General features: G+C 41.2%; 1 protein-coding gene and 1 long non-coding RNA gene across 5 annotated transcripts in view; one reads left to right on the top strand and one right to left on the bottom strand.

Annotated features, from left to right (window-relative positions):
• The window catches only part of slc4a8 (solute carrier family 4 member 8), a 50,140-nt gene that overhangs the window by 7,662 nt on the left and 17,419 nt on the right, over positions 1 to 25,059 (top strand). For 2 of the 4 annotated variants that reach the window (XM_010782157.1, XM_010782141.1), the window contains exons 6-22: positions 12,593 to 12,659; positions 13,891 to 14,043; positions 14,498 to 14,633; positions 15,614 to 15,774; positions 17,966 to 18,142; positions 18,572 to 18,660; positions 19,152 to 19,309; positions 19,889 to 19,976; positions 20,099 to 20,245; positions 20,432 to 20,532; positions 21,085 to 21,259; positions 21,343 to 21,476; positions 21,572 to 21,817; positions 22,062 to 22,167; positions 22,506 to 22,667; positions 22,856 to 22,969; positions 23,068 to 23,229. In XM_010782157.1, coding sequence (XP_010780459.1) covers positions 12,593 to 12,659; positions 13,891 to 14,043; positions 14,498 to 14,633; positions 15,614 to 15,774; positions 17,966 to 18,142; positions 18,572 to 18,660; positions 19,152 to 19,309; positions 19,889 to 19,976; positions 20,099 to 20,245; positions 20,432 to 20,532; positions 21,085 to 21,259; positions 21,343 to 21,476; positions 21,572 to 21,817; positions 22,062 to 22,167; positions 22,506 to 22,667; positions 22,856 to 22,969; positions 23,068 to 23,229 — 2,376 coding nt within the window. Of the gene's footprint in view, positions 1 to 3,282; positions 3,573 to 12,577; positions 12,660 to 13,890; positions 14,044 to 14,497; positions 14,634 to 15,613; positions 15,775 to 17,965; positions 18,143 to 18,571; positions 18,661 to 19,151; positions 19,310 to 19,888; positions 19,977 to 20,098; positions 20,246 to 20,431; positions 20,533 to 21,084; positions 21,260 to 21,342; positions 21,477 to 21,571; positions 21,818 to 22,061; positions 22,168 to 22,505; positions 22,668 to 22,855; positions 22,970 to 23,067; positions 23,230 to 25,059 lie in introns of those variants that run through there. The other 2 variants (XM_010782165.1, XM_010782150.1) reach the window with 2 other exon arrangements.
• On the bottom strand, positions 866 to 1,967 carry LOC104954926 (uncharacterized). The gene is made up of 4 exons (XR_799403.1): positions 1,890 to 1,967; positions 1,359 to 1,425; positions 1,163 to 1,281; positions 866 to 1,044 (listed from the first exon to the last, which is right to left on the bottom strand). It is a non-coding gene; the product is annotated as an uncharacterized lncRNA (long non-coding RNA).

Here is a 25,059-nt window from a genome sequence, read left to right as displayed (position 1 = left end):
GAAGTCCACCGCCAGACGGACCACTTTTGGACAAAATGTACATTTCCATTAAAGGCAGCTCATTGTGGAATAACCTTCCCAAACTGAGTTAACGGGACTTGTCCCAGTCTCAATAGCGCTACAAAGGGGTCACCTTTCAAAGAATGGGGGTTGAGAAACAAACATCCGTGCCAATCACCGCTAGAATGCCAGCTTTAACACCAGGGGGTATCTTCTCTTGTATTGTATGGTAGCTCTTGTATCTGTCTTGCACCTTTATATGTCTTTGCTGCTATATTGTATTACCATGTGATAAATACTTGTGTATGCTGCTCTTGCTCTTTTGCACCTTTTGCATATCATGTATTTTGTTTTATGTTTGTAAAATGTAAACTTCTTAAGTGTTTTATGTGAGGGACTGCGGATGGAAATGAGCTCAAAGCTAAATCTGGCACTGTTACGCTTGATACATTTTAATGTTTTAAGTGTTCATTACTGTGCATTGTCCCTGCCAAATGAACGATTAAATACAAAAAAAATATATATATATATTGTTAACACTTTCTATGACGCCAATGATAATATTCATAATGCTTTATAAACGTGATGATAATACATAAGATTATAAGATAATTGTTTATAACAATGGGAATTATGACAGGATATCTTACTTGCAATTCAAATGTCAGTTAATGACCAGCAATTATGTAAAAGTATGATACCTTATTAGTGATTATAAGATATAATAGTTATTTGTTAGTAATACTGTGAGGTTATAATGCACATCTATTCCGTCCCCATATATCAGTCGCTCAGGCACAGCTGCTTTTTTGGATGTTGTTTACACCTACACTGCATGTTGTTTTCTCAAAGGACTTTGTCCTCCATTGTCTTACCAGTAACATGAACACTGACATCACCATCGCCGCCATCTTCCTCTTCATTGCCACGGCAATGAGGTGCTCTCTGGGTAGGATTAGGAAAATGGCGTTCAACCCACCCTCTGGCCCATAGGGCAGCACGGATCACTGGGTAGGGCCCCTGCACTGAAAACACCTTCCTCAGCTGAGAATGAGTGGAGGAGTCATATAAATAAGAGTCAAATACAACACAAAGAACATAAAAATATAGTGGGTGTAAATGCAGAGGTGTACAGTGACGTCTGTGTTTCACATATAATCACCTTCACTGCCTTCTCTACCAGTGTTTTGGCTGTTTTCAGCCTGTCAGGCTTGATCGCTGGAAGGCTTGGCACATTACGACGTAGCCTCCCTTCAACTGGAGCCACTGTCGATTGTAACACTGAGACAAACTGCTTGGTGAAATGTCTGTATAAGGCAACTGTGTGCAGGCATTTGTATGCAGATCCATCCACTTACCTGGCACTTGTTGCATTTTCCTGATAAGTAGTAATCTCTTCAGCAGATCAAAATAGAGTGGTCAGTTCTATGGGGACATAAATATGTTTACAAAAGCATAATTTTCTGATCATCATATTATAGGATATTATAATTCATAGAACAGAAAGACAGATACAAAAACATGTTTACTCTAAGACCAAGACCATGTAGCTACCATTTCATAAACTGGAATATGTGTGGAACCTAGCTGAAGGATGTAAATTGGGTCAAGCAGGCATCTAAATCTGAACAGAGCTGATTGAGGCTGTCACAGCACTCAGTAGGAAACCCATGCTCAAAAACACACACACATATACACACACACACACACACACACACACACACACACACACACACACACACACACACACACACACACGCAGACATGTAGACATGTATTGGTCTACTTAGGCATGCACAAAAGCAGGTATAGTAGGAAACACATGCTCAACGTGTCATCTATGACAACAATAACATATCTAGCTATGAATAATAATAGCCTATTCAAACCTGTCACATCGCCACTGTCCCACTCCCGACGACCACTCTGCCCACTGTTTCGCACAGTCCTGCTTCCTACCCGCTGACCCTTCCCATGGCAACCGTGCACACTTTAATGTTTACAGTTGCCACAACAACAGTACCCATGAGAAACAGGACGCTGCGCATGGCAGTGAAAAAGATGTCATCTTTTAGCCACGCGCTGAACAAAGTGGATCACTTATCTGATCTCACGCTATCAGTTGCAGTGTGGCTTACACGTGCGGGCGTCCAATCGGGTGTGACAATGTGGCAGGTGGACAGTCTCATGTGTTTTGATCGAGAAAATTCATGCTGAGGCCAATGTGGAGGCTGCTGCTCGGTTTGAAGTGCTTTCCTTGCGACCTCAGTAGAGGTTGAACAAATAATAATTACGTGTCCTGCATCTTTAATAGCACGCCTGTATCACCGTCAATCTGTAAGACATTTGAGCTGCATACCATTTAGATTACATTGAGTATAGAAAAGGCAGATATCCTGCTCTGCGTAATACTCTGCCGTCCCACACGGTGGCATCCAAGGCTTGCTAGTATTTTCTATCCAGTTATAGTGTGTGTAACTGTATCAATGATGTGGCTATTCTCTCTTTCATGTTATGTGCTCACTATTCACTTTTGCAATCATGTTTGTCATTACTTTACTAATGATTGAAGAATATATCGCCTTGTCTACATATAGACATACTTTTCTTAAGGAAAATGTTAGTTGATTTAGAATAATTAGTTGTTCTTAATGTGTATTCCCATTTGATCCTATTATTAAAACAAGTATAATATAATAGCCTACACAAACAATTGAATACAATACAATTGAATGGGACAATAGCATAACTCTCTAAAAGTATTTATATTACAATTTAATGTAGCCTATATCAGTTTAAGTGAATGTGGCTTTTACTCTATACTAATTTCAATAAACGTTTGGATGATCTTACAGTTAATTGAGTTGTTGTTTTTATGTTGTGGTATTGATACTTATACAAAGGATCTAAACAATTTCCCCCAGCACTTCTTCTTTGAAACAAAGAAAACAAATAAGTTAAGAGGATAAACAAAAAATGTTGAAGGAATATATTCTATAGCTTCATAGATGCAGAGTGCAATATGACAAAAGAAAAAAAAGAACAAGCATCTTAACATTTGCTGTGCAATAGTCCAGAACATCTTAGCATGTTGAAATGTGAGAAGATGCCAAACTGGACATGATGTAGAGTGACGTAGCTCTATAAGCTTCTAATAGTCTTGGCTTTATTGTGTTGGGTAGCAGCAGTGCGTCGCAGCCCGTTGTGTGCCTCTGCGTTCTGATTGGCTGAGCTGCAGTGATGCTCTCTGCATCCTGCTCCCACAGCCAGCACAGGAGGGAGGGGAGCTGGAAGCGCGACCGGGAAATCATCATAACACACGGGGGGCTCCAAGTATAATTTTCACCGTTCAGCTAATCTGAAAGAGGTGTTTACACTCACCATGTCCGCGCAAACAGAAGCAGCTGCTGTCACCAACTCGTGAATGCTTTTGGAAACGTCCTAAGCCAGCGCTGAGAGGCTGATCCGCTCCTGAGAAAGTCTCACCTGTACCCTCCGGGAACACTGAGCAGGTTAACCCAAAGGCCACCAGCATGCCCATCAACGACCCCGAGAGCATGCTGAGCTACCAGGTAAAGTGCCCTTTAACTGTCCAATGCATGGCGCGTTGCTTTGACACTAGGTATGGCACACATGAGTCTGTACATAAGCTCCAACAACTATAGCCTTCAGTTTAAATCTTTTCATAGCAATTCATAATTTGCAGTTTAACTAATGGACTATGTTGTATTTCAGGAACTATTTAATGCCATACATTATCACACCTGTTTTCTTTGCCATGGTTTCTTTGCATGTCTTAGATTGATCAAATATTCTTAAATGTATCTTTTTTTTCGCGAATACGTTTACGCATTTAATGTTCTCCCATGATGCTAAATGTGTGAGGTGTTTTAACCTGCAGGACAATGCTGTATGCAGGGTGTTGTTGATATTGTTATTCTGAGGTGCTAACACGTGCAGTAATGACGGGGAGAGTATCAAATAGCGATGCGAGTTATTCTTCACTGTTCCTCAAGCACACACGTGTGTTCTGGCCACATCATTTTGAGACTGCAGTGGACTACTGATAAGATACCGATGCAATTTAAGACATCAAAATGTAAACTGCATCCTCAAGTCACGGATTAAGAGACACGGGGCAGTGTGCTGGGTTTTCAGGTGGCTCTTTGCCCAGACGGTGTTTTATTTTCCCAGTTACCCTCAAATGACCTTGACGCCATCCTTACACCGTTCACCACATACTGTGCTGAGCGTCTACTTTCATATTATGCCTTATAAGAGAATGATGGCCCAATTGGGGAGGAGGATCTGTCAAGTGAGGTTTGAAGGGGAAAATGGCATCATGCTTGAGGTCTTTTGATGTGTGATCCATTATCACATCCTGGGTCCGCTGATGGAGGTAAAGCAGGACCCAGTAAGGATAAGTGGACCATTGATCACATCATGTTTTTTTAAGATTATATGCAGTTATGTTTGTATAGCTTGATTATAATAACCATGGCACGCAGTATCAGTGTAAACCAAACGTAGCAACAGTCATGTCATCATGGTGATTAAAAATAACACCCGGTGTGAGGGCAGGAAACAGGTGGAGGACCAGAGGTGAGCTGGAAAGTCTCTTATGGTTGACAGCTGACTGACAGGAGAGGAAACTACCTCAGTCTATATGTCAGTTTACTGTCAATACAGAACATATTGAAGTTTGTCTCTCCACGTTTTTCTTGACTGCCTGGTCAGTAAGTACTGACAGTAGTCTTTGCATGTCTGACCACCTTAAACCAGTTGAGATTAAACATAAGTAAACATGTTGGAAATTATTGTGCTTTTGAGATGTCCCAAGTACCAAATACTTCTGACATCTCAAAGGGCTTTTGCTAGAGTAAAAACAGCAATATGAACATGTAAAAAACTCAGCTTGCCTATAAGGCTTAAAAATAATCACATAAAAGTGAGTGAAATATTAGAAGCAATTAAGTTCAGTCTCAAAAGACATTATGTTAATACAAATACATCTAATTCCATACTGCCATACTGTATTCATCTGAGTAACACTGTTTTCTCACTAGTGCAGGTACACACTTACATGCTGAACAGCCTTTTCATCTTCAGTTCGTAGTAAAAACATTTTAGTGCCATTGATGCGTTCTGTACACCAGTGCCACAGAGGAGCACTGTAGAAGACGGGTTCAGTTACTGCACTGATTCTTTTTTAGCATGGATTTCCAAACATCCCTGCCTCACCATGCAGGCAAATTCACACAGTGACAATAGTATACTGTACTATGACTGACACAATTAAATTAAACCCATGAGATAATTACAGATTTGATTATAATAGTATCTGAGAGAACCCATGTACTGTAACTTGAACAACTCCATGTCTTAAATCTGACCTACAACACAGTTAGATGTTTTCCTTTTAGCTATTTGGCATCCCTCCAAAGCTTTAATTTGAATCAAATTAGAGTGAGCCTGATCCATAGGTGCCTATCTGATAAATGATTCAGTATTTTATAGAGTTGCACTGTAGTACATATGTCTTAAGAAAAAGTCCATCTATGAAGTGTCTTACTCTATTTAATGTTTCTTAATTACAAAATACACTAGGTGATGCTTTAAAACCATTAAAGTAATGCAGCATATGGCTAAAGCCAAAACGTGTGGCATTGAAAAAGGTGTGAATGACTCATGCTACCTGTGGGCTGAAGCAGTCAAAACAAGCACCCTTTTCTTTCTATCTCCTGCAGCTCTCTCTTCTCCTGTCTCACTAACCATTACTTCTTCCTTTTGTCCATTCATGTTAACCCCTGAAGCTCTGTCTCAACCAAGGCAATGTCATGCAGAGTCTTTGGTAGCCTGCAGCTTTTGCACAGAGTGCCAAGCCCGGCCATCAGACACACAGCTTAGTCTGGAAGTGACAGGCCCAGTTGTCTGAGTCAGGATCTGTGTCCCTGCTGCTGTCAGTTCAGGGTGCTTCTGGGGAGGGAAGACAGAAGGGTCATCTTCCAAAGAAGGGAGGATGGGGTGTTGGCGTGGGCAGAAAAAAGTAATTGACGTGTTTTGTAAGAGGGAAAGAGATCCTAGTAACAGTTGAGTTGAGTCAGCAGTGACAGACATCTTTAACGACTGGAAAGCCCACACTGCTGCTGAATCATGGATGCACTTCAATATATCTTCCACTTACTGTCTTGTATCGCTCACTACTGATTAAGTTATGTTCATACTGAGTGAACATCTCACCGCATAAACTGGCTCTTTCAACAATAATGTGTGCTCAAGATAATATTTCTGCTTCTTTCTTGAGAAACAGACACAGAAAGCTGTGTCTGAGTTTTATATAATACAACTGCTACAAACAATATCACTTTGTTTTATTTTAAATCGAACTAAAAAGACAACAAATGGTTAATCAAATATTTTGATAAATACTTTATTTTTTAATGTTCTTCTAAAAAGTCTGAAATACCTTTAAAACCACAATGTGTAAACTTCCTTTGTCTGCTGTGGGAATTCATTCAACAGCTGAGAGGCCTGAGAAGGCCTGGTCCCCTTTAATTTAAAGTTAGACCGAGGAATGAACACGAGTGACCTGCCAGAGGATGTCAGGTTGAATTCAGACTCGTAGGAGGTCAGCTGTGTTTTCTGGAACTTTACCCCTACGAGCATTAACAGGGATTATACCTTTTTTTAAATCAACTCTCTGACAAAGTGGGAGCCGTCTAAAGGTTCTTGACAAATACAAATTACCACATTAAAAAAAAAAATCTTAATTGGATAAAGAAACTGAATATCTAATTTGGTTGAGGTTGAGATGGTTATTTAGATATATATAGAAGATATATTTCTTGTCATTCATCTCTCGTAATGTCTTGCCTCTTAGTCGTAACCCTCAGGCCTCTTTTGTCTCTCAAGCTCCTCTCACAGCTGCCTTACTGTCCTGATGGGGTCAAATGCCATTTTGCAGATTTCATCGATTGCCCCTCTCAATCCAGAGAACGGGATACAAATCGTTACTGCTCTATTTGTTCAGGCGAGCACCAGTTCATGGTGTTTCACTAATGCGCTTTGAAAATACTTTCCGATTTCCGGCTTAAGTTGATGCCAAAAATAACTTCTTTTATATCTAGTAGATGTTGAATTGCAAGAATTAAAACAGAGCTTTGCCGGCTGACAACACAGCCTTAATGGGTTTCCCGGGCAACAAACACATGAACTATCAGGAAAAATGTATTTAATCCAAAACTAAAGAAGGGGTTTGTGTTCATACTGCAATAGTCTGAGGATGTATGATGATTTACCTTCCTTATAGGATACTAAAGAGGTCATTTTAAACTGTTTACATACATGTTCCCAGTCACTTTGTGCATAAATCAGAATTGTAACAGGACACTGTGTGCGAAAGCTGTATCTTATCTGCTCTGGGTATCAAAACCTTTTTTCTGGGACGAACTACCCTTCTACAAAATTCATCTTGTATTTGTTAAGTTATCAAACGTAGGCGAGTGATATAATTCTCTATTTTTGGCTTATGCAAGTCCTCGAGCAATGAAAACAAGGAATAGTTTGTGTTACATCTCTTTAAACAGATGTCTGCAAATGAAGGCAGAATCCTTAGGCGACAGAAAAACAACATTTTGGTAATGTCAGCATTCTGGTTTCAGTTTCTAATCTGATTAGTTTACATTTGAGCAGGCTTTGGTTGAATGTAGGCAAAAAGACCATGTGGAAAGCAGAAGAGGCTGAAGTGCAATCTGAGACAAATCAGTTATCGTCTCACAGTAATTTAGCAATTCTTGCATACAAAAGTTGTTATTTGGACAAAAACAGTGAGCAGCGCATGTAAGAGGAAGTCTTACCCCGAATATTGACTGGCTACACCTAAACCCCAAAGAATATTTTTCTCTTGACATTAGAGGTTGTGGATGGATCTGAGTGTTTACAGTGCAGTAAGGGGTGTAATACAGTATTTATGCTTTATAGATTAATTTAAGGATGAAATGAACCAATGTAAAGATGCAAGGATGGAGGTGATGTGGTCTCATTCTTGGTAACCACTGATATGCTTGTAAAGCATGAAACTCAAGGACAGGCGGCCATCTTTGGGCCTGTGGACCTACTCTATGGTGCAGTGACAGTGTGGAAAATTATTTTTGAGTCATAAACCCTCCTGAGCACTGTGACTGATCCAAAGCTAGGGGACAAGAGTGGAGAAAAAAGCAGGGGTTGCTAGGAGATAAAAGCAGGCAGCACAGCATCAGTGGCATGTCCTGTTGGTGGAAAGTCACAAACACGTGCATGCCTAAGAGTCACAGATGCGTTCACCTGCAGAGATCAGAGAAAACCTAATGTGCCATGTGAGTGTTTAATTAGCTGAAGCACATAATGTGACACAAGATGTGGTGAGTTGTGAAGGACAAGGAACCATTAACCGGTTAAAAAAACACATACCAGCATGAATTTGCCATTAAAAAGGTACTCTTATTGAACTGGGATTATGGGCTGTGAGTCATATTCTGTTGTGAAGAGAAGGGAATATCACAGTCCTGGCTTGGATATACAGCCGTTTCATCTCAAACAATAGAACATTATTTCTGTCATGTGGTTCTCTCTGTAGTTCTAATGATTGAATAAGCCTCAGAAAGTGATTTTCCTCAGTTTTCTGTGTGTGTATGCACCAAATGGATTCAAACAAATTGATGAACTGATGGTCTATCGTCCTTACTGGGACAAAGAGTTTTTAGTTTCCCTCTCTCCCATTGATTCTCTCTAGATGTGTCTCTACGTGTTTGGTAGAGCTCCAGTTCTAATGGAGCCGACTGCCTCCAGCCTGAGCCCAAGCCCACACACTGGATAGCAGCCCTAATTCACCAGCACAGCTGCACTGCCTGATAACACTGTGTGTGTGTGTGTGTGTGTGTGTGTGTGTGTGTGTGTGTGTGTGTGTGTGTGTGTGTGTGTGTGTGTGTGTGTGCGTGTGTGTGTGTGCATTTGTACAGTACATTTGAGAGCATGGGGAGGATTCTTCTTCTGAATTCCCAGTCAAGGTTCTTATGAACATTGTTGTTCCATTAAGAGGCAGGCTTGTATCAACTGTTTAAAGGTTGGTAGTGGTACCACTGGTAGTGGTTAACCTGTAGGTAATCATTCCATGTATCTGCAGCTCCCCTTGACGTTCCTTAGCTTAATAGCATGTTTCACCTTGCTTAACTACTTTTCTGGTTTCGTTCACCCTCAATGCTCTCAAAGTTAACGGCTGCAGCAGGAAGCAAGACGGTTTTGCAAAATAAACAATGTACCCTACCCGCTCAGTGAGAAATGCATTTTTTTCCAGCCCTTAATGATATTGATTATCCTAACTTCACTGTCTATCTGAATTGCTCACTGTTTTACCTGGTTGACAAACGCCTAGCTTCTCTTGTCCTGTTATGGTTATATTGTGGTAATATGGATGACCCCAACCATATTGTCATATTAACATCATGATGTGAGTGTGTGTGCGTGTGCGTGTGCGTGTGCGTGTGTGTGTGTGTACATGTTCATATCCAGTACAGGCTTCAACATGCATTTTAATGTTTTTATTACGAAATTTAAGTGAATTTATAATCTGATATTTAAAGAAATAAACATCCATTTATATGAGTTACATGTGTCTGTGTCCATTTGAACGAGTCTGTTTTAAGGATTTTGAAGTGTTACTGTATTTTTTTTATATAAAGAAAAGAACATGTGATTTGTGTGAAGTGTGTATTTGGGTGTGTGTGCAATGGAGATTTACATGTACGTATATCATTATCACATAATTCTTTCCTTTTTAATTTGTGTGTGTCAAGGTGTGTAAGAAAGGTGTGTGTGTGTGTGTGTGTGTGTGTGTGTGTGTGTGTGTGTGTGTGTGCGTACAGTGTAGCTCTTGTTCGAGAAGCAGCATCTCCAGTGCTGGTTTAGTGCCTTGCATAGGGTCATTTTGATAATAACAGTTAACTGATGTTGCATGCATTACACATTCAGAAGCTTTTTTCTGTCACTGCACTTTGTCCCTTAAAAAATAATTATAAAACCATGTTTTGGCCCAAGCATGACTTTTTAATTAAGTGGCCTTATTCTTTACAAGGACATAATTGTCTTGGGATAGAGAAGGGCCCAGTCATGGAAACAGAAAGAAATCCCCAAGCATTGATATGGTGGAGAGGGTGTGAAAGAAAGGCAGGAAGGCCAAGCAAGGCCACCCACACCTGTGAAATAAGTGGATGTCTTGGGATCCCAAAACTGTTTTAAACTGTGAATTGTAATTGGCCGTGTGAGCTGACAATAGAGCAGTTGGTTTAATTACAGAAAACTTTTTGGATATACATTGTTGCCTCTAATCAGGCAAGACATGAATCAGTCTGTACTGCATGTTAATTTGTTTTTCTCCTATCACAATCTTGTGTTAATATGCTTAGCTGTTTTTTGAAGCATGGAGAGGCTAAAGGAATCAGACAGAAGATAGAAAAACAGCTTAGGGACTTCAGTTTGTGCGTGAATTAAGTCTGAACTAAATATCATAGATACACACACACTCACACGCACACACACACAAAGCACCAACCTCATTTATAACATTATATAACTGCAGGCGGAAACCAGCATGATGATTCTGTCAATAAACTGTGCGTGGTGTTTTATCAGCCGAACCCCAGGAGAACTAAGACAAATCACTGCTCATTCTTGCTCCATATTCACACTTACAGTATTACACACAGTCACACATTTACAGGTCACTTTAGTGCAAATGTTGTTATACTGTATGACCTTAACATTTATCTTTAAAAAGGAACCAATCACTCTCCTTATAAGGACATATGGTTTTATATTTCTCAAGCGCCAAACATACACATATAGTGTTTTCTTTCATCCGAAAATATGACGATGCTACTCTGACAGACCGAGAAATTTTTCTTTGCACTCAAATAGAAACCCTTAGCTCTTGCCAAAAGCGCTTCTGGAAGACAAATTGCAGTTATTTTTGCTCCTGTGGCCGTTATGCAGCAGCCGCAGTGTGTGCTGCGTTAGCTGCTTGCTGAATATTGGACTGACCAATTAAAGTAAAAGACTGCATGACAGAGACTGTAGATCTTCAACATTTGCCCCTCAGTGTTCTCTCTCAAATGGAGACTTATTTATTGGGCTGTCGTCAATCACACATCCATCTTTTGATGAACACTCACACATGTACATGTTACATGCACAGCTGTGAGCAAACTGTGAGTTACATTGTTGACCTATCTTGTTTTCTTTACAATGTTTCACTGTATCCATTTAGTGATGAAGAAAAATGTAATTTCCAAATTGATTCCCATTTTTCCAAGGAGTACAACACTCTGTTAATCATGTGTTAAGAGTGGCTGGTAGTTTTGCCAAATGGCAGATATGTCAATCTTCTGTAACAGCAACTTCTATTAGCCACCCTCACACACTATTAACACATCTAGTCCATAAAGATCATGTGTTGAAAAGGAAGCGGACGGAAGCATCTAATATGTAAAGAGATGCATTCATAAATACATTTTACTGGTGTTTCTCCTTTAACCATTTGCCTGTATTTATAGATTATAGCCATATACTTTTTCAAAGAGATTTTATTGCTAGGTTACAGCTTGTGTCCATTTTTACTTCCTATCAACTGAGTTCATGCACAGTGCAACAGGAAATAACAAGAAAAACATTTAGAGTGTTTATTTTTAAAACTTAAAGTGGTCTTTTGAGTATAATAACTGTAGCCAACTTTTAAAAACTAATGCAACATGCAGGTGTATGTCAATCATCCTACCCGTGTCAAGTGCTAGATTTCTGTCAGAAAACGATTGGACCTAGTCCTTCTCATGTAGTGGTATAGCATCTTTAACAGCATGTGGGAGGTTCACAGAGATTAAAAATGAAACATTAAATGTTGCATGCACTTGACAGATGAATTGCTATCCTAAAAACAGAGACACTGCGGCAGTGTAGAGCTCCGAAGTGACTGAGGAGGTGCCTGCAGCCCATTGCCCTCATTATCATAGGGCCAATACATGACTATGCAACTAACACTTCTGGCAAAAATAACTCTTCTGACAACGCTTCATCACTGGGATACTGAAACACACAACATCCTGCAGCAGTCTGCCCACAGCAACAGGTCTGATGGATGTGACTCTCCGCTAATTTGATTTGATTTTCCCCTCGATATTGGAGTCTAGCATCTTCTCCAACTACTCAGTGTGTGTTTAAATGGATGTGTGTGTGTGTGTGTGTGTGTGTGTGTGTGTGTGTGTGTGTGTGTGTGTGTGTGTGTGTGTGTGTGTGTGTGTGTGTGTGTTGAAACGCATTGTTGAAAATCTATTGCCAGCTTGGCCAATTATTGGCAGGACTTAATGACCTTATCAGTTTTCTTTTCACGGACTGATCTTGAAAGGCCGAATATGTTTTACATTTTCCAAAAGGAAAATTATGTATGATGGAGATAAAAGGGGGTTGTAAAGAAACGTGTCATCTGCTGTGAACATCATTAAAGAAAGGAACAGTCCTATTCTACTTACATGTGTATGTGTGTGTCCACCAGAGGCCCGATGAGGAGGTGGTGGTAGACCAGGGAGGAACCAGCTCAGTACTGAACATCCACTATGAGAAGGAGGAACTAGAAGGTGAGTAGCACAGTGTGCACTGGAGTTATTTACAGATGGCAGAGGTTAGGAGTAATAAGGAACAGGTAGCGAAGTGTGTTTCTCAATTCAGACACTTCCCTTGAACTGCCATGTAGTACCAACCTATAATACAGTGAACACATTTTATACTTTTGACGTCTAACGTTGACTAAAATCTGAAGCTGCTGCCGTGCACCAGCCAGAAGGGACCATCACAGCGCTTAGCTAGTTATGTTTTTGTTTGCATTACTAAGTCACTGTCATTAAAGAATAATTAATTCACAGATTGATCATGGCTTCCATTTTCGATATCAGTGCAATGGTACGCGTATTAAATACAGTGAAGAAAAAACACATGTAAGGCAAGGCAATTTTATTTATATAGCACTTTTCAACACGTGGCGATTCAAAGTGCTTTACGGATTAAAAGCAAAAGGAACAAATAAAGCATAAATACATTATTAAAAAGGCATTTAGTGCAAATTTTATTGCTGTGTTTAATGGAGCAACCTGCAGTTGGCGATCATTGAGGATGGACTTTTCTGGTCCATCGTTTCAGATTTCTTGGCTGTAGTACTTAATAATCAGGATGCCATAGCGGGCAGATTTGCAAGTGTAAGTACCAACATTGAGGCACAGCATTTGTTCTCTGCTTTAATATAACACCTAACCCTCAGTTTAATGACTTTCACTTTGATTCATTTTAACCATCTGAGCGGAGACAAAAAGTACACCTTAATCAAATCTGCTTCCCACCATTAGCAGCTGGTCAATCTGGATAGGTAAATTATCCTTATAAAAACAAGTATAATCTCATCAGAACACCAGAAAAACATATTTGACATTATATGGGACTAACTGCCGTCATACGTTGTAAAAAAATGCCAAATTAACAGAAGATGTCTAAAGCAAGGATATAGTGCAGGCAAATTTGAATGTGAACCAATTAGGAATGTTTGTACCAGGGTTTTATTGTTGCTGAGAAGTCAAAGTAAAAGACTGTGTTTTTTTTCTATAATTTCTTTGTTACTGAACCCTTCAGGACCTTTATGTTCATAAACATCACTACAATGATGTTTCATGTTTTTTTACAATTATCTATTGAACATAATATTTTATGGTAAACTTTAGTTGCAAATTATTATTTTACAGTAAATGATGACATCATGAATGTGTATAAAAGTATTACACAGTAATACAAGTCAGATCTCTTCCCTTGCCTCTTTGTCAGGTCACAGGGCTCTGTTTGTGGGGGTTCGGATGCCCAGACAGAGCCACCGCCACCACAAGACCCACGGCTCCCGCCACCGCAAGAGAGACAAAAGGGCAGGAAGTATCGCAACCAATCAGAGTGAGGAAAGTGAGACGGCCTCCGCCAGTCATGGTAATACACATACTGTATACAACCTCTTCTAAGGCAACTAATTTCCCTTTCAAATAGAGTCATCTTTTGACTCATTCAATCATTAAACATAGAGAGAAACAAAAATAGACTTTTTGCCATGGTTCAGTGTGTGCATACTTCCACCTCCCAGAGAGGAGGTAACTGTTGCTATACAACGCCTGTCAATACTGTGGGGACTTCACCCATTTGCACACACAGCCTCTGGCTAAAATTGACAAGCCCACTAATTAGAAACCAAAGAGCAGGAACTAGTCAGCAAGTTGCATGTGTGTGTACATGTGCTTGGGTAGACTAGTGTGTGATTCTATAGACCCAGTGGTCATTTAGGTGACACACTATGACAGTGCAAACAGTGTTGTTTGTGCTTGTGAAAGTGTTTTTGAGAACCTCAGTTAACCATTTGTTCCATCCTCAAATCCTCTCCCTTCCTCAGACACGCCGTCCCAGCGGGTCCAGTTCATTCTGGGCACAGAGGAGGATGCTGAACATGTGGCCCACGAGCTCTTCACTGAGCTGGATGAAATCTGTGTGAAGGACGGCAAGGATGCTGAGTGGAAGGAAACTGCCAGGTCAGGGTCTCCTCCGGGAGCTGTTGGCAAAAAAGCTTAGCAATAACATTTCTGACAGCCCAGCAGCTGTACTGTGACCAAGAGAGGCTTGTACAAGTGGTAGTAAATGTAAAGCTCAGTGGAGTTAAGTCAGTTAGCTCGAGGTAAAAGAGAAGAGGGGGCACAAAACATTCATGCTAATCAAGTCAATAATGTCAAACCTGTCCCTAATATTCTGTGGTTGATATTTACGGTACATGAAAACACCTTTCCTGTGACGAAAGTATGTAGTCAGGGTAAAAGATGTAAAAGTAAAGGCCAACATGAAGTGTAGGAATAACATTTAAAAAAATAAAATACACAATCATGTAGAAATAGCCAATCAGAGGGATTTGTGATACATCTTAGATATTGGTTATTCTTTTTTTGTTTATTCTTAGCAATGTGTTCATTTTTATTTTTTATTTTTCAAAATTCAATTTGTGATATCTTCACTAGCCTTTAACATGTCCTAATATAGACGATCAAAAAAAGATAAACAACCTTGCTGATTAAATAAATATCGGCCGTAGAATTCACAAGACATGTACTGTGCCACAAGGTGTCACAGCGGTTGCCAAACCAATTCTGAAGATCTCTACCCAAGACCCATGTATTTGGCTAGTTTTGAGAGAATAATCAACATGCTGCATACCAAGATAAAACAGGCAGAGCGCTATAACACCTCTATCAGCTGACGCCAGCAGGCAGGAACAGGGAGACACTGAGAGCACAGCAGCCCAAGGTTGCAGGCCTGTGCTCAGTGAGGTCGTTCAAACTGATAAACTGGGTCAAAGTTATGGGCCTAGGAAAGTATTCCCCCAACACTCTTGAGCTGTCCTAGATTTAAAAGCATTACAATTGTAAGACATTTGAAAGATACAATTTAAATGAAAGACAAAGGTGAAAACACTTCACATTTACTCCCACTTGCAAACGTCTCGCCTGTCTTTACCTCGCAGGTGGCTGAAGTTTGAGGAAGATGTGGAGGATGGAGGGGAGAGGTGGAGCAAGCCCTATGTTGCTACTCTCTCCCTGCACAGCCTGTTTGAGCTGCGCAGCTGCCTCATCAATGGCACCGTGTTGCTTGACATGCACGCTGACAGCATCGAAGAGATTGCAGGTGAGAATCTTTCCGACTGACACTTATTAACATCTCAGAGCCAGACTGCTGTCTATTCCGAGAGATAAAGGAAAGCTGTGTCTGACAATTCTTCGGATATTAAAGGAAATCATTTTTCTGTTGTTGACTCAAGTGACTGGCGTCGCTTATTCAAATGGGTTCATGATTCAAAGTTGTTCTCCTGTCTCTTAGTTCTATGCTCTCTAAAGTCAATTCATGCCCTTGAGTGAATATAACTGTCATTGATACAAACCAGGCTCTATTTCTGATTCGGGATGCCCGCTGGATAACTCCTACAAATCCATTTATCCTCCTAAGAGAGGAGACACACACCCACATTTCAGGCCCGCAGGGAGCATTGTCATCCTGCGGGATGAAGAAATACAATTAGACAAACAAATGATCAGTCATATAAGACTTTTAATTTCTATCTTGAGATGTAAACATAAACATAATTGACCTGTGTCCATACATAAAGTCAAGTCCTAGATACTAAGCTGAGCAAACTGTATGGTCGCTCTGTTTTCCTGATATAATGCAGCTGAACTTCTGTTGAACCTGATTTGCATAAACAAATCTACCATTAGATAAAGCTGCCAGAGTTCAAGCTCATTTGCATATAACTATGTACAAGTCATTTGCATGAAAGCATACAATTGGTTAAGCCCCGGCCTTGTAAGTCAATCGTTCTGACAATCTGAAAGTTGTATAGATGATTTATAGACAAATGCAAACATTAACACAGACGCTCACACATTTGAACACAGTTTAAATGTAAACATTAAACAGAATTGTACAAATGCAAAGAATGGTTTGTAAATTATGATCCACTTCCCTGTCCATTCGCCACACTAACACAAGCGCACAAAAGATCACACGGTTCAAGGCCCTCCATCAGTCTTCCTCACGGTCACATTATGACAGCTTTGCAGCGTGGACAGCCTCGTTCCCTTCAGTCTTCCCTCTTCTGCAGCTCTCCGTCGCTCCTCTCACTTCCCTCTCTTCTCCATATGACTCCTGCCAGCAGCACCTGGCCTCTAAACAGCCGCCAAGATGGAAAAAGAGTGGTGACCAAAGAGTCCATAATTCTTAACATGATTTGATTTTCAAGTGTGGCAATCTGAGACCAAGAGAATGTTATAGAAAATGCCTGAAGTTGCATTGAATGCATTTTGTAATCCATAGACCAGTTTTTTCAACACGACACATGACTGAATGGATCTCATTGTCATATGAGTAATGTATGGTCACCAGTCAAGTGATAGACTGGAGGAGGCAGAGCTGTTGCTGCGGTCTTAAATCAGACGGAACACGATCCATATCAATCTAAGAAGTGTGAGTGGAGGCTACGTTAGATTAACCATTTTACATTTGTGGGTTTTGATTTTATTTCAAGGCGGTTCCCTTGTCACTGTCCTTATTAACATGGCTCATTAAAGGCCTGGCTCAAAGCCTGACACACATTAGCGCTGGCCTTGAAGTGTGCTCAGAATTAATGCAAGCACTGCAATGTGTGTTTGTGTGTGTCGGCAGACACTTTGATTGACTGTTGAGGAGGGAAGGAAGGGAGGAAGGAAAGATTCAGTGCAGACTCAGCAAGTCAGTATGAACAAAAAGGAAGGAGGAGAGAGCTAAAGAGATGGAGATTATTCTCTTCGGTCCCACATGGCCTGAAAGCTGGCCACATATTGACCACTGCCAACGTTCACTTTCTGCTTCAGTGTGCCTTAAAACATTGACAAATTATTCAATTTTAACTACGGAAATACAAAAAAAAAGGAAATATTTCATAGTTTAAGAAAGATTGATCAGTGCATAAGGTTTTTTTTTTAACTAGGTGCTTTTTCTCATTGATAATAAATGAATTCAAGATTCTGGTCGAAATAGCACAATCACATACAAATAAAAGCTGTCTGATGCTTTTCATTTAATAAAGTCTTATTTTCGGGCTGACGTATAACTCACCTGGTAGAGCTGGCAGCCCATGTATTGGGGCTCAGTCCCTGTGCGGAGGAACCAGGTTCGAATCCGGTTTGGAACCATGTACTCATGTCATCTCCTCTGTCTTCCCTTTTAAACACTGTCATCTCCAACAAAGGCTATCCGGCAACAAAAAAAGACATACTAACTTTGGTGACATTTTCGTTCATTAAAGTGAGCATGTGTTTGTGTTTTTGTCCGCATGTTGCAGACATGGTTCTGGACCACCAGGAGACGTCCAATGAAATGGACGAAAGTGTGAGAGTGAAGGTGCGTGAGGCTCTGCTGAAGAGACACCACCACCAGAGTGATAAGAAGAAGAACCTGATGCCCATGGTCCGCTCTATCGCTGAGGGAACCCGCAAACAGTCAGAGCCCCTCCTGACAGGTGGCTTTCCCACCGTACACCACCTTGCAAACACATGTTTCATTCATTCATTATGTACATATCGACTGGCAAGGATTACTTGAATATGGCTAAATAATCAGGGCAATATCTTAGAAATATGAGATTTCATCAATTGGAAAGACTAAGAAATCGAATTTTCTATCAGAATAATATATGGAGAAAAAGTAGGTAATAAAAGCTGACACGATGAGACTAAAAGTAACATTAAGACGAATAGAAAAGCTTGATTATTTTAACAGAGATACATAATACTTCAAGGGACAGACAGCTATAACCTGTTCCTGAGGAAATGGGCTATATTGGCTGTAAACCATTATTGCACTTAGTTTACTTCACTCTGCACTCTGGAGACCAAAAGATATGTGTACTAACTCTTATTTGCTACAATCTCACACCCTCACTATCTAGCAGGGTCAGCCACATCTCCCCAGCCTCCATCAGCTACCGACATTGCCAAAAACGGGGGCGGGCATGACAGCCATGTGGACCTCAGCAAGGTTAACATGCAGACACTCTTACACGTGTACAGTTTGCACACTGTTTATGGATATGGATGGAAGCCTGTGAAGACCAAAAATGAATATTTATTTTTGCTAAATTCCGCTCAAAAAATCACAATAAAAAGGAGAAAATCTAAAAATCAGGCAACATCAGCAGTCAGGCTGTACTCCAGCACCCTGCTGTGTTTGATGTGCTGTCAACAATTAGATCACATGTTGCCGCATATGAAACTACAAGATAACTAAATATGTACAAAGTGCATCACACCCACTGAATTTTCACCAGGGTTTGCATATCTGTAAAGTTTAATAATTCTAGGACTGCAATGCTTGCTAGATTTTCTGGCATTAGGCTGCTCCTATGGTGGGGGAATTTGATATAACACTTTTGGAGACATTGATTGAAGACATTTCTGTGAGCACTGGATTTGGTTATAGTATACAGTGATATCAGTGTACCGATATCAACTTCTGCCTTGTCTCACCAGGTGGACATGCACTTCATGAAGAAGATCCCAGAGGGTGCAGAGGCCTCTAATGTACTGGTGGGAGAACTGGACTTCCTGGAGAGGCCCATTGTGGCCTTTGTCCGCCTCTCCCCTGCTGTGCTGCTCACCGGGCTCACCGAGGTCCCCATTCCTACCAGGTAGAGCCACATATACAACAGTTTAGTCATATCATTTGTGAAGTCAATAACCCAGGATGACTTCCATACTTTAAAGTGGACCTATCATGCTATATTTGAATAATATATTGTAGGGCCATACCTATACAAAACATGTCTGTGAAGTTTTTTTTTCAAAATACCAAACAGATCATGTTCGCTCTATTTGCTGTATTCCAGCCCTGTCTTCACAAGGGCTGATTCTGTGGCAAATGAGCTGCAGCTGACCACGCCCCCCTGCAAAGGAGGGGGGCGTGGCACGAGCGTCATGTTACCATGCTGTTACCATCCCACGGCAACCTCTCATTCCCCTGATAGGTGGAGAGTTGCCCATATATGTTTCTGACGTCAGAGATATTTCAAATCTGTATCAGTCTGTATCAGATCCGTTGCAGCCCCGTTTTTAGAGATTTGGGTATGGAGGAAAAGAGAGAGGGTTATGTTTTCTGACACTTGGTGAGTTCCCTGACACACCGGGGACACATATTCATGTGTAAAAGACGTACAAAAGTGCATTTTGCATGATAGGTCCCCTTTAAATCATCTGCTTTTAAATGTCAGGTTCCTCTTTATTCTGCTGGGCCCGGATGGAAAGGCTCAGCAATACCATGAAATTGGACGCTCCATGGCAACCATCATGACAGATGAAGTAAGAACGCTCATTAAATTACATCTCCAGAAACCCTCACATAGCGAATACAATCCTAACATCTGTGTTGTGATGGCAGGCAGTTCAATTTACTCTGTCCTTTACGTTTTTTCTGGAACCAGATCTTCCATGATGTAGCCTACAAAGCAAAGGACAGAAGTGACCTGCTGGCCGGGATAGATGAATTTTTGGACCAGGTGACGGTCCTACCACCAGGAGAGTGGGACCCCTCCATCCGCATCGAGCCCCCAAAGAGTGTCCCCTCTCAGGTACACAACTATGATCTCAACACGACTTACTTCTCTGCATTGTCCCTTCTTAAATAAAGACATATATACAAATACTCCTCAGGTTCAAGCTACACATTTGATTTGCTGCAAGAGTGGGTGTATACTTATGCATCAAGCTATTTTTTATTTGTCTTATGGATTATGTCTGTTATTGGATGTCTGCAGGAGAAGAGAAAGATGGCAGGAGTCCCTAACGGCACATCCAGCCAGGTAGAAGAAGAACTTCACGCTGAGCACCACGGGCCAGAGCTGCAGAGGACTGGAAGGTAAGCTGTAATTTGCAAGTTAATCACACAGGATTGTTGCTTCAGTAATGGTGCTAATTGCCCTTACTGTATTCATTTGAAATACAAAAGCCAAACTCCAAAAGAAAGATGGAAAGAAAATGAGGATATGATGTTTTAAAAACAGCCTTGGGATAACATTGACTTAGCACCTGTTATGTTTTCTGAGTGATGTGTGAAAGCCTGCTGAGTTATCACTCCCCACCATGTCTGTCAGTTTCTGTGGCCGCCAAAACTAAATGTGGATTTGTTAGAAACTGAGGTGGGGCAAGCAAATGAAAAGTGTGATAACCTAAAACACAAACAGTTTATAGTTTATTGCGTATCCCCAGTGGTTTAACTTTTCACCTTGATGAAGTAATGTTTTGTTTTTTGAAAATGCTGAACAAACCAAAAAATATGCAGGTTTTCCTTTGTTTACAAAGTACCTTAGTTACAGTTGCCTCAAAGCACCCGACATTGGTGGTTTTGGTACCTCTGCACCAGATGTGAAATTGGAGCCCCTCTATTGTTTTGTTGTTGTGCCGTGATCAGGTTGTTTGGAGGTCTGATACTTGACATCAAGAGGAAAGCTCCATTCTACCTGAGTGACTTTAAGGACGGTATGAGCCTGCAGTGTGTGGCCTCCTTCCTCTTCCTCTACTGTGCCTGCATGTCTCCTGTCATCACCTTCGGAGGTCTGTTGGGGGAGGCGACAGAGGGACGCATTGTAAGAGCACAAACACACTCACTGCAATGTGATTAGATTCAGAATATGGGAAATACACTTTGTTGTTCTGCTTTGTTTTGTAGAGTGCCATAGAGTCCTTACTTGGTGCGTCTATGACTGGAGTAGCCTACTCTGTGTTTGCTGGTCAGCCTCTCACCATTCTGGGCAGCACAGGTCCTGTGCTGGTTTTTGAGAAAATCCTCTTCAAGTTCTGCAAGTATGTATTGCAACCTGACATTTTCATTATCACAGGTGCTGTCCTGATCTCAACGATTATGTATTCCCTTTCATCCTCTCTTTTCTTCACATCAGGGACTACGACCTTTCATATCTGTCGCTGAGGACTTGCATCGGCCTGTGGACGGCTCTGCTTTGTTTGCTGTTGGTTGCCACTGATGCCAGCTCTCTGGTGTGCTACATCACTCGGTTCACAGAAGAGGCCTTTGCCGCCCTCATCTGCCTCATCTTCATCTACGAGGCCTTGGAGAAGCTCATCCACCTGGGAGAGGTTTACCCCTTTAATGTAGAAAGCAATCTGGACAAACTAACTCTTGCGTAGTAAGTTACAAAATGTTCATAAGCCAGCTCACCTGGTAGATTTTTTATTGTTCCTTAATAATATATAGCTGTCATTTTCTCATTGCAAGCATCTCTATGTCACATTCTGCTGTTGTCCTCTATAAGCCGACAATTCCCTTTATGTCTGGCCTCATTAAAGGGAGAAAAGCAAACAAGCCCATCATTTTCTGTAAGAAGAACATTCAGATTCCTCGTGTGTTGTGCTGTCTCTCTCTCTGTGTAGCTGTAGGTGTGCAGAGCCTGACAACCCCACTAATAAAACCTTAGATCTGTGGAGTGAGAGGAACGTCACAGCCTCAGCCCTATCCTGGACCAACCTTACTGTCAAGGTACCGTGACTATGTGGAAACACACACAACATTAACATAAGGGCCTGATCTCAGTGTCACTTCCACCTTGATGGCAAACACTGCTTTCGCTCCAACGTTTGTGCCTTTGTTAACATTCAACTAACCCCCTCACCTTCCCTGCAGCAGCTGACCTCTCTTAAGGACACTGCAAACACTGACAAGGACATTCAACTGATTAACTGTCCACTGATGTGCGTTTAACAGGCCGCACAAAAGGCTTGTGTTGATTCTACTGTATTGTGTTTTTTGTGCTTTGTATTTTGATCATTTTTCTTAAGTAATCTGAATTTGTGTTAACCCTTTGTGAATCTCTACAGGAGTGTATCAGTCTGAACGGCCAATTTGTCGGGACATCATGTGGCCCCCATGGCCCCTACACCCCAGATGTTCTCTTTTGGTCAACCATCTTGTTCTTCTCGACCTTCTTATTGTCTGCGTTCCTCAAAGACTTTAAGACAAGTCGTTATTTCCCCACCAAGGTAATTAACCAATATGATTGCTCTCTAATCAAAGTTGTCACCGGACATTCACATACCTGACAATGCACTCTAGGTCATTTTATTCAACCCTACCTACAAAGTAAATGTAGTCCTCTTAACAGGGTGGAAAAAATAAATCCTGCCACAGTAATAACCAACAGTCTCTGGGTGTTGTCTCCTGTTCCCAGGTGCGTTCCATGATCAGCGACTTTGCTGTTTTCCTCACCATTGCCGTCATGGTTCTGCTTGATTATGCGGTTGGAGTGCCCTCACAGAAGTTGAAGGTGCCCAACAAATTCAAGGTATATATGTTTTATTATCACAATGTGGACCTTGATATAAAACACAACATTGCTATGGTGGAATCATGGACTCACTCCTCTTTAATGTGATCCTCCAGCCGACCAGAGACGACCGAGGTTGGTTAATCAATCCAATAGGACGCAACCCATGGTGGACCGTCCTGGCTGCATCCATCCCTGCTCTTCTCTGCACCATCCTCATCTTCATGGACCAACAGATAACTGCCGTCATCATCAACCGCAAAGAGCACAAACTGCTGGTAGGAAGAAAAAAAAGCTTCCCCATAAGCATGCATCTCTGCGCTGTAGCTTTCAGCTGTAAGGCAATTTAAATGTATTACTTAGCACCTTTCAACACAAGACAATTCAAAGTGCTTTACAAAAATAAAAGACATTGAGAGCATTTAGAAACATACTATAAAATGGCATTTAAAAACACATTTAAAAGCAAAGATAATAAAACATGAATAACAAAGGTAATTAAAGTTACAGTGCAGTGTGAGATACACACATCTGAAATGTTGAGGTCTGACTCTCAATCATTGTTAACTTTTTAGCAGAAATATTTATCTTTGACCTCACTTTTTGTTTACTTTCTTTTTTAACTTATCCTTTAGTTATTTCAAGTTGTTCATAAACGAACCCCCCTTCCAAGGTAACGAAACTTAAGATAAGAAGCAGCATTTCACGGCGCGCTATGCATGGGGCCGCCTTGAGGGGGTTTCCCGACATGTCGTTGCAGTAAATTAAAGGGTGTTTCATGTTGTCGTTGCTGTGGACCTTCTTAATCTAGCTTCTTTGGGGGCCCCCTTCTGGTCCGGGGCCCCAAGCAGTTGCCTGCCTTGCCTGTCCGCAAGCGGCGGCCCTGCATATTTGCGTAGCCATGGGCGTAATTTCCACTGGGGACAGGGGGGACATGTCCCCCCCACTTTTCAAAATCCCATTTGTGTCCCCCCCACTTTTTAAATGTGTTTATTATAAATGTTTTACGCAAGCGGTCATCGTCACGGAGGAGCGTCTGTGTGTGTGTGGCACAAGCGCATCTTGTGAGAGAGAGCTAGAAAGAGAGAGAGAGACAGAGAGAGTTAGGGGGTTGTTAGCATCTGGTGCTAGCTCGGAGCTAACGGAGATTAGAAGCTGTTTCAACAATAAGGAGAGGGAGAGTCCTCNGCCGCAGTTTCTGCGTGGCTGTGTCTTTAGTTGAAAGCCCAGTGGCGATCTGTTCATCTGTCATGCTGATCATACAGTCAATAACTTTGTTGTTATTAGCATCTGGTTAGCTAGCTATGCTAACGAATATAAGAAGCTTTTTCTCCAACCAGTGAGGTAAAGGCACATCTTTATATGATCATTATAGTTCTAAAAAACAAGAGAATAAAGTAAACAGGTATAAAATACTATATGACAGTAAATAAAAGTTGTTATTAATAAACAAGAATACAGTTTGAAAGGGGAGTGATTTGTAAAATATACATAAAGAAAAAATAAATCTGCTTCCAGTTCTGTTTCATATGGATGTTGAGAGATGTATCCATAGATCTCCTAATGTTGTGGTTCCCCACCCCTGTCCTAAAGGGTCTCCCTGGATTATAAGACAGTTGATCTGCAACCATTAGACAACTAAAGGCCCGGACACACCGGTTTTCGGCGTCGATAGATGTCGATAGATGCTGATAGATGTAGGTGTGTTCCAGTGCGACACATGGCCAAGACGCAGAGACTCGAGGCGACACAACAGTCGGGTCCGTGGGGACGTGTTCTTTGGTGTCAGATTGGTGTGTCCGGGCCTTCACAGACCAGAGAGAAGTCATGTTTTTGTACTAACATTTCAAGTTCTTTTACATTTTGTTTGCCCACTGAGTGTTTTCTGATATTGGGCTATACAAATAAAGTCTGATTTGATGTGTGTGCGAAAGAGAAAGCAGAGTGTGTTACAGGGGGATCAATTCAGTCATGTGACCTTCCCCCAACGAAAGACAAGAGGATGGAGAAAGACAATGAAAAAGGGAGATGATGGCATTGTGAGGGCAACTTGCTGACATGACAGTGTCTTCTTACAAGTCCTAACCTTACAGTTTCACCCAGAGGAC

This window comes from Notothenia coriiceps, unplaced genomic scaffold, assembly GCF_000735185.1.
Source record: "Notothenia coriiceps isolate Sejong01 unplaced genomic scaffold, NC01 NC01_scaffold00000496, whole genome shotgun sequence".
Classification (NCBI taxonomy): Eukaryota; Metazoa; Chordata; class Actinopteri; order Perciformes; family Nototheniidae; genus Notothenia; species Notothenia coriiceps.
Note: the sequence above shows the minus strand (reverse complement) of the source record. Positions and strands in the feature narration are given on the sequence as shown.